Raw genomic sequence first — 9,648 nt, forward strand, 5'->3', positions numbered from 1 at the left:
TTTTCCTTCCTTTATTACATACAAGGCATCTGTAGGATGGAGGAATGCAATTCCAGACGCAACTCAAGAACTGGCGCTTGAGTCCGAGAGTCATTACTGGTATGCACTATGCAGTACCGAGTGATGAAAGAGATGGAAAGTAGAAAGAACCCTTCACGTACAAATTACTGGTATCCCCAAAGGACTCTAAATTTTCTTCCCGATGCCTTCTATTCTCAAGGTTCTGTCTCATTGTCCTTCAAGTTAAGCATATATGCCTGTGCTTCTATATCAACACGATATTGGGAATAGTTCATTCATGTACCTCATTGTTATCAATATGGAGTACAATGACATTGACAGAGTGAAGAAGGTGAATGTGAAATAATTGAGTGAATGAGTGTATATATATAGACGAGTGAGCAATTAATATTCTTGGTGTAATTACAAATCAAAGGAGATAACAAACAGTCTAGCACCCACCTTCTCGCCGCAAATGAAACAAGTGTACTATTTGTCCTCAAGAGACCAAATTAATGCATATAATCAAGAACTCTGTATGTCTTGACATGAGGTGGGAGTTCATGTGATTAAGACTAGGAAAGAGTATTTTCCATAACCAAAGACACCATACAAAAAACTGAATTATGCTGACAGGTGTATTTTTTCCGATAAAGGACGCTTTTATTATCTCAAAATGTAGCATCAAGTAGATACAAAGCATTAAGAGTATCACCCTTCCTCTGCATAATTAGGACACAGTCAAACACGAGCAGTCTTACAAACATAAATGTAAAAGACCGACAATTCGGCAACAATAGAGTCCATAGACCAACACTATGCCTATGTCGAAAGAGATAATGGACCGATCCAGAGATTATGCTGACAGGTGTATGTGCCCTCAAAACTACAAAAGTGTGTCTCTGTCTTTATGAATTGGAAAAGGTTTGGCTGAACCCAAGCTATAAACTGTAACTCAGATATCCCATCTTTGTATCTTTGGCATTATTCGAAAACATGAAATCCACTCTTAAGACAAACAAAGCTTCCTCGGTGAAATACTTAAAACTTATGTTTGCAGGAATTAAATCGTTGAAGGGCGCAATCCTTTGCCCAACAAGCGCACGACTCCACATTGAATGATTAACTGAGGCGAGCACCATGCTCGGCGTAGGCTTTACTTGTTTTCTTCCTGGCAGGTGACTGTCGGGTTCTAGCTCGGTCTTGGACGATTAAATCGGGCGAAAAATGTTCATACCATTAAAAAATGTTAATCATGTATTTGAAAAATGTTTAATGCCAACTAAATTTTTGTAAGGTGTATATGAAAAATGCATAATGTGTAATAAAAATGTTAGTCATGTGTTTGAAAATATTAACATGCATCAAATATGTTTCATGCGCATAGAAAAACGTACAATATTAAAAAAAACGTAGACATCAAAATACATATTTGAAAAAAAATCATGTACTTGAGAACTATTAAACATGTATAAGAAAAATGTTTCTTATTTATAAGCAAGTGTGCAATCTGTATGAAAAAAGTAGGCATCAAAAGATATAAATTGGAAAAAATGTTAATCATGTATTTAAAAAAAAAACATGTATAAGAAAAATGTTTATTTGATATACAAGAAATGTAGAATTTGTATGAAAAAATTAGACATCAATACATATTCTGAAAAATATTAATCATGTATACTTAATGAGTATAAAAAAATTCCTACTGTACACAAAAATGTTCGATCTGTATAAACACAATCAATAGAACTCAGAACACATATTTTTAGAATGTAAATCTGTTATTTTAAAAATTACAAATATCTACATAAAAATATTCTGTATACAGGAAATGTACAAGGTACATTAAATAAAGTGGAAATCAAAACCATATTAAAAATGTTAATTATATAATTAAAAAAATATATTGAACATGTATATAAAAAGTCCTAATGATTATGAAAATGTACATTGTGTGTGAAAAAATGTTTACTGCTATTAAAATATATTGACCGTGTATTTGAATAAGTGTCCAAAACATGTATTTGAGGAATAATGTCTATTGTATATTTAGAAAATGTGTAACATGTACACTAAAAATATACATGTTTTACTGGAAAATTTAGGCATGTGTTGAACAAAAAAGTAATTAATGAAAACAGACCAAGAAACAAAAAAATAGTGAAACTCTAAAACAAACAATAATTAAAACAAATCAATGAAAACAGAAAAAAATGATAAAGAAACAAAGAAACCAAAAATATATGAAAGACAAAGAAAATAAAAAATAAAAAAATTATTGAAACCCGAGAAAGAAACAAAGGAACCAAAGACTCATAGGAAAAAAGAAATAAAAAACCTGAGTGAAACCGAGAGAGAAACAAAGAAACCCGTTAAAAAAGCAAACAAAATTGAAAAAAAAACATGAAGAAACAAAGAAATCCCCAAAAAAAACAAGAAAAGAAGAACCAAACCAACAAATAGCACAGTTGTCCAGAAGCCAGCGAAAAGAAAAAACACCAAAACTGGTCGGGCCAGAAACGATGGTAGGGTAAAACCCTTCAGATGAGACGAGCTTCTATCACAAGTTGAGCGAGATATAGCTCTCGCGGCGCTCTCCGACTGTAAAGTTTCTTCATTCGGCCGATGCGGGGCTTTAACTCAGTGCGGGACTTTGGGGGGGGGGGGGATTTGATCAGAGTAGAGAGGTTTGAGGGAAAAAATATACTTTTCTCCGGCTCATATCATAATAAGCGAGACATCGGCGTCGTCCGTAAAGTTCTTAATTAGGCCTGTGCGGCGCTCTAACTGGGCCGCAGCCCACAAGGCTGAGCTGGGGCATCTCCGTCCGCATCGCAGCCGTCCATTCGTCACCGATCCAACCGTCCATTGCCCGTTCGCGCGGATCAATGGCCCCACACCTAGGTTTGGATCCTTTGAAATTAATTAGGGGCAGAGCTTTCCTGTGAGGAGGGGGGCATGCCCCCCTCCCACCCTCAAATAAAAAACCTCAAAACATGTCTATGTAAATCTATACACCTAATGATAAAGGGGCTATTGCTTCTTGTGATATGTCACGGAAATTGCCCCTAAAGTTGCAAAATATTACCCACCAATGCAACTTATAAGTGATAAAATAAACATTTCACGCATGGGAATTCCCCGCCTGGGCCGTCCCATGCGGTAGAGACCTCCTATACTGTGCTCTGCACGTTGAGGGAAGACGCAGCGCCTCCGTTTGGGACTTCAAAATAATTTATTTTTTTTCAAATTTTATTTTATTTTCTTTTCCTTTTGTTTTTTCCTTAATTTAAATAATTTTGGACTTCAAAAAGTTCTAAAAATTAAAAAAAGAACATGAGAAATTTGAAATAAAATGTTTGTGGATTCAGAAAATGTTTGCAATTTTATCGGAAAATGTTTTCTTATTCAAAAAATGTTCCAAATTATGAAAACAAATATTCAGGAAATAAGAAATGGTCATGCTTTTTTAAAAAGTTCATATATTAAACAACATTAATGAAACTGAACAAAATTTCACCAATTCCATAATTTTCATGAATGGAAAAATGTCCTAAAAATAAAAAAATTGTTCATGACTTACAAAATAGTTTATTCATTCATAAAATGTTCGCTGATTCAAAAAATGATCGTTAATCAAAAAATATTCGTGAATTTGGAAAATTGTTCTACCAATTTCCAAAAAAAGTTCGGTCATTCTAGAAATGCTCGTAGATTCAAGAAAAATGTTTAAATAAATGTTCACATTTTTTAAAAATGTTTGTAAATAGTAAAAAATGTTCATGAATTCAAAAAATGTTCTTGATTTTAGAAAACAATCGAAAAAAACGTCTGCAAATAGTATGAAGTGTTCAATAATTTGAAAAATGTTCACGATTTCAAATATGTGCACGAGTTTAACAAAATGGTCATGATTTCACGAAATTGAGAGTGATAGTGTATCTTGGTGGTGCAGCAAAATGTGGTCATGGCCATAGAAGATTATGATTTTTTTTCTCCCGTTGCAACGCACGGGCCCTTTTGCTAGTCATTTATAACATGCTTAAATTTCTTGAATCTTAAGCATATTGCCTCTAGCTTGGCATCTCAAGATTTTCTTTGAAGCTCCTTAATTGCTTGGACTTCCTGATTAACCACGGGCTATGGGCATCTCCTATAAGTCCAGAGGACAAAACTGCACACCAGTCTATTGTACAGGTGGTAGCGGCGCATGTGTGACACCTCAATTTTTGGCCCTTTCTTTTTCTTTTGGTTTTCTTTGATCTTTGATTTGGATTTCTTCTGTCTGGCTTTATGGTCTTGAAACCTAGGAAGACCATCTCTTCCCCCCCCCCCTCTCAAGTGATTCATCACTCTCAAAATCCATCCGAAGATCATGTCATTTTCACCCTAGCCCAACCCTAATCTTTATTTCTTGGAAATATTTTTTTTCTATTAAAGGAATAACCCTGTGTTCCCCTAGGTTGTGAAGCAACCTATATTTCTGTCATTCCCAAAATTTCCACAAAATTCCCACAATTCCTTTGGACCATTTGGACCTTGGATATGTAAAAATATTCAAGATTCCATGCTCATGGTGAGCACACCATCCAATCTTTGCTTTTGGTCATATTTTTTTAGTTTGTGAAGCAACTATATTTTATATTGCTCTATAATTTTTGAACTTTACCAGAACATTCTCCCACCTATATAACTTCCCTCCACAAATTTTGAGCTCATTTCATCTATCCAATAATTCTCAAGAATTTTCCCAAGTTTCTGTCTAGTGGGAAGCATTGTGAAGGAAGTGCCATTTTTATTTATCCAAATGGTATGAAATTTTTACGGTGCCTTCCTATGCCCAAAACACCATCCTCCACCAAATTTTAGCTCGATCCATCACAACATTTAAGCACAGCTCCATTTTTCCATTTTCTGTCCAGTGGGGTTATTTGTGAAGCAAGTGCTATCTAGACACTCCAATTGAGCTAAAACTTTGCCAAAGCGATCACCTTAGCAGACGACCACACTAAAGCCAAAAATCAGACTCGATGGACTTGTGCATTGCTCTCACCACTAATCAAACACCCTACTACTGATTAGTGTTAGTGCCAAGTTCAGCCACCTCTTTTGTCTCTGCTGTTGTCTCTTTATACCTAGAAGCTACCTAAGGTGTGCCCAACCTTCCAGACATACTTGGGCCCCCAAAATCACTAGTTGAGGAGTACTCGTTGCAAAGATCACTCCAACTTCCCCAGATTGCGACAAGTGGCGCGCTGCATGTGCGTCACTTGTCGCAACCTGGGAGTTTTCCCTTTTTCGTAGATCCGTTTATTCAAAATGTTTTATCTCTTAAACGTGCGTCCAAATCTCGAACCGCTTTCACCATTGGATTCCTCGTGTCGAGATCTTCAAAACTAGATCCCATGTTGATAGGCTTTGACGAACATTTTTTTACGAAAAAAACCTGACGAAAAAAACCAGATGAAAAAACCGAACCGGGAGCACGGGTTTTTTCCCTTTCCGCAAGAGGCACGCCCGTGCCTCTCACGAAATCACAACTGTGCCTCTCGCGGAAGCAAGACCATGACTCTCGCGAAAGAAAAAAAAGAAGAAAAAACGCGTTTTTTTTTCGTTTCCAAGGAGGCACGACAGTGACTCTCGCGAAAGCACAACCGTGCGTCTCGCGAAAGCAAAACCGTGACTCTCGCGAAAGAAAAAAAACAGAAAACGTGTTTTTTTCCGTTTCCGAGAGGCACGGCCGTGACTCTCGCAAAAGCACAACCGTGTCTCTCGCGGAAGCAAAACCGTGACTCTCGCGAATAAAAACAGAAAACACGTTTTTTTTCGTTTCCGAGAGGCACGGCCATGACTCTCGCGAAAGAAAAAAAAACAGAAAACGCGTTTTTTTCCGTTTCCGAGAGGCACGGCCGTGACTCTCGCGAAAGCAAAACCGTGCCTCTCGCGGAAGTAAAACCGTGACTCTCGCGAAAAGAAAAAAAAGGAAACAGGTTTTTTTGCGCAAATTTTTTTTTTAATTTTTTTATCAAAAAGCTAGGAAAGACCGGTGGAAAACAAAAACGTCAAAAAAAACCGGGAAAAAACCCGTTAAAAAGCCAAAAACGCGGGCGGACAAAAAATAATTCAGAGGGAGCACCCAGAGCGCGGCACGTGGCGAATGGCTAAGAGCGCGCCAAGTGGCGCTGATCGTTGCGAGGCTTCCAAAGGAGCGCTCGTTAATTAGTTGTTCTCGCGTGCCCCTCTACGTCCGTAAATTTTTTCATTCTGCCGGCGTGGGGCTCTAACTGGGCCGCAGCCCACAAAGGCTGAGCTGGGGCATCTCTGCCCACATCGCAGCCGTCCATTCGTCACCGATCCAACCGTCCATTGCCCGTTCGCGCGGATCGACGGCCCCACACTGCCCCCTTCCCGCGCCGTTTAAATATCTGCCCAAACCCGTCGTCCAAACTCAACGCACTCCCGCCTTCTCAAATCTCCCATCGCGCCAAATCTCTCCGCACCTCCTCCTACCAGATCTCGCCGCCATGGACGCCTCGCCCACCGGCGCCGTCTCCAAGGCGAAGAAGTACGTGGTGGGGCGCAAGCTCGGCGGCGGCCCCAGGAAGAAGGCGGTGGCGCGGTCCGTCAAGGCCGGGCTGCAGTTCCCCGTCGGCCGCATCGGCCGCTTCCTCAAGAAGGGCCGCTACGCGCAGCGCGTCGGCATGGGCGCCCCCGTCTACCTCGCCTCCGTCCTCGAGTACCTCGCCGCTGAGCTGCTTGAGCTGGCCGGGAACGCCGCCAAGGACAACAAGAAGTCCCGCATCATCCCGCGCCACCTGCTGCTCGCCATCCGGAACGACCAGGAGCTCGGCAAGCTGCTCGCCGGCGTCACCATCGCGCACGGCGGCGTGCTGCCCAACATCAACCCCCTGCTGCTCCCCAAGAAGACCGCCGAGAAGGAGCCCAAGTCGCCCAAGAAGGCCCCCAAGTCCCCCAAGAAGGCTTAGTCTCGATTACTGTCTAGTGCTTCCTAATAGAATTAGTGTTCGCTGTTCATGTCGATGTCGTTATGTTCTGTTCTGCTTTGAAAAAAAAATGTCGGAAATATGTCTGTCTTACAGTAAGTTCATTCTCCGTCTGCTCATGATTTTGCAATGCCGTCTTACAGTTTCACATCTGCATGGTGGGATGCCAATTTTTTGAATCTGACAAATTCAGTTTGGTGTGGTTACTAGAAAAATGTCAGAAATCTCTGCTTACAGTTAATTCTTTGCTCTGTTTTCCGTCTGTTCATGATTTTGCAATGCTATGTAGTTTTACATCTGTGTGGTGGGATGAATCCTCCTTGTTGTATTTACTGCTCATTTGAATCTGACAAATTCACTTGGTCTGGTTACTAGAAACTCTTAAAAGTCAGAGTTGCAAGATGAGAAGAAGGCAGGTTGTATGAGGTCAGGTTCAGACATTTCTATAAGTAAAGTACCACCAAACCAAATTTCCAGCTTATGTATGAATGAAATGATTAGCTAATTCCTGAAATCACTACATTCTAGAACACGTACTATGTTGCTTAATGACTGAATTAAAAGTTCAGTTGCATATCTCTGAAACAAATACAGAGAAAGAGGACCCATTCTTGATAGCCCAAAGTTGCTGGGGTTATGGGAACTTAGAAAGGCCTCTAGCTGATGAGATTTGAGTGGCTAATTTTCTTAATAACAACATGCACTTTTACGATTTCCACACATTTGCTCGTTGTTTTTGTGAAAACTATTGGCTGCTTGTGTGATGCACTGCTGTTGTATATTCTAGTGCCCGCGATCTGTTTTACATTAATATACTGTAAAATGTTATTTTGTTCAACAAAAAGTAGTCCCTTAAGACAGTCGTTTTGTCTTTTGATGATCCTCTGTTTATTTGTCCTTTAAGCATGTTATTTTCTGGTGTGTCCATGGAAAAATGGGCAGTAGTAACTACACTGTCTAAGCATACAGTAACTGATGCCTCACTCTTGAATACCATAGATCTGTTCAGAAGGGCCAGTGTTAGCAACTTGTTACCGAATTCATAATATTTCTCGCAGCTGGTAGAAGGTTTGTACCACACGGAGCAGATCCAAAAACCTGCCAAAGTTTTTAAATGTCACTGCAAATGAAATTTCAGCCTTACCACCTGTAGCGAGGCACTTGATATACTAATTCAAGGGAGTTGTATACTTGTATGGCCGGAATGATATGTGACACGATCAGAATGAATTCATTAGCGGTTTGCACCGGTCCTTGTTGCACATTTTCAACTTATAACGCACTTATCCAAGCACCACACTATTTTCCCACGATTCTCCACATCACAGATTTGGGAATCCCCCCCCCCCGCGGTGGGAGCTATGCACAATTTTTCACGTCTCAGCATACAGATCCTCACATTAACCTTCTACATGGTGCTAGATATGAAAATAATACAGCTCCCCACAAGTTGCATGTTGTCTTGGAACCCGCAGAGCAACAAGGGATCCCCCCACCCCAAAAGAAAAAAAGAAAATGCTAGAATGTCCAATGAAACCAAGCCCAAGTGAGAGGCCCACAACAATATGTTCGAATGTAATAGTATACTCGTACAATCGCTTACAGGCGGAGCTATGCACATGTGGGGAGAAGGGGGGGGGGGGGTCACCACCCCCTAGATTGAAGAAAATAGTCTTATTTGCCCTCGTAGACCAGTGATGGTTATTTTTCGATCAAAGGATATGTAGTTGGGACATTCGAAATATAGTAATAGTTATTCATTTCTTTATTTAGAGCGTCATCTCTCCCTACTCTCAACTAGAGGTCGAGTCTTGGGCTTATACCATAGTAGAACATGCGTGGACTGGGGCCGTGTCATGCTGTCTGCTGAGGTTCTAGGCTTCTGGGGACGTGCCCCACTGACTGTCATGCTACTTTGAGATTAGCACGCCGCAGAAGATGGCCTTCCACTGGACGACCATCCATTAATTGTTGCGGCTTGAATGTCACCCTTGGACCCAATTGTCGGTGACTCAATGCTAGATCGGTGCGAACCTGGCCGTCTTGAAGATCATGACAATGACGGCAGCGATGGCCCGCCTCATGCAACCATCATCAACCTTCGATGAGTACTCTGCCGCAAAGCTAGAGAGGCGCGTGTCGGCGTGCGGCGTGGTCCGGCCTAGACCAAGCTTGTCTAGGTTACTGTTGCCACCGAAGCCCACTAGGCATGAATAGTGATCATTTGAAGGCAACATGGTCGGCAAAAGGATGAGGGTTAGGCATACTAGAATAGGTAGTCTGCTTTTCTTTCTGAATTACATAATTTGTTTATAGACTGGTCTGGCCCAGTCATTATTGGGGGTGACTTTAATCTGGTTAGATCTATAGAGGATAAGAATAATGGTAATATTAACTTTAGATGGGCTGATAAATTCAATGTATGGATTGATATGTGGTCTCTGGTGGAGATCAACATGTCAGGTAGACTGTATACTTGGGGTAATAATCAAGAGAATCTGATTATGTCTAAGATAGATAGGATCTTTTGCACTACTGAGTTTGATGCTGCTTACCCCATGGCTAATGCTAGAGTGTTACCTAGGGTGGGCAGTGACCACACTCCAGTAGTGTGGGAATCTGGTTCCAATGAGGTCCATAAAAG

At 40.8% G+C, this 9,648-nt stretch overlaps 1 protein-coding gene across 1 annotated transcript; it reads left to right on the forward strand.

Annotated features, from left to right (window-relative positions):
• Positions 1-6,455: 6,455 nt before the first annotated feature.
• On the forward strand, positions 6,456-7,103 carry LOC109744986 (probable histone H2A.5). The gene has a single exon (XM_020304124.4). The coding sequence runs from the start codon at positions 6,525-6,527 to the stop codon at positions 6,984-6,986; it is 462 nt and encodes a 153-aa protein (XP_020159713.1). The 5' UTR covers positions 6,456-6,524; the 3' UTR covers positions 6,987-7,103.
• Positions 7,104-9,648: the final 2,545 nt, after the last annotated feature.

This window comes from Aegilops tauschii, chromosome 5 (assembly GCF_002575655.3).
Source record: "Aegilops tauschii subsp. strangulata cultivar AL8/78 chromosome 5, Aet v6.0, whole genome shotgun sequence".
NCBI classification, from domain to species: domain Eukaryota; kingdom Viridiplantae; phylum Streptophyta; class Magnoliopsida; order Poales; family Poaceae; genus Aegilops; species Aegilops tauschii.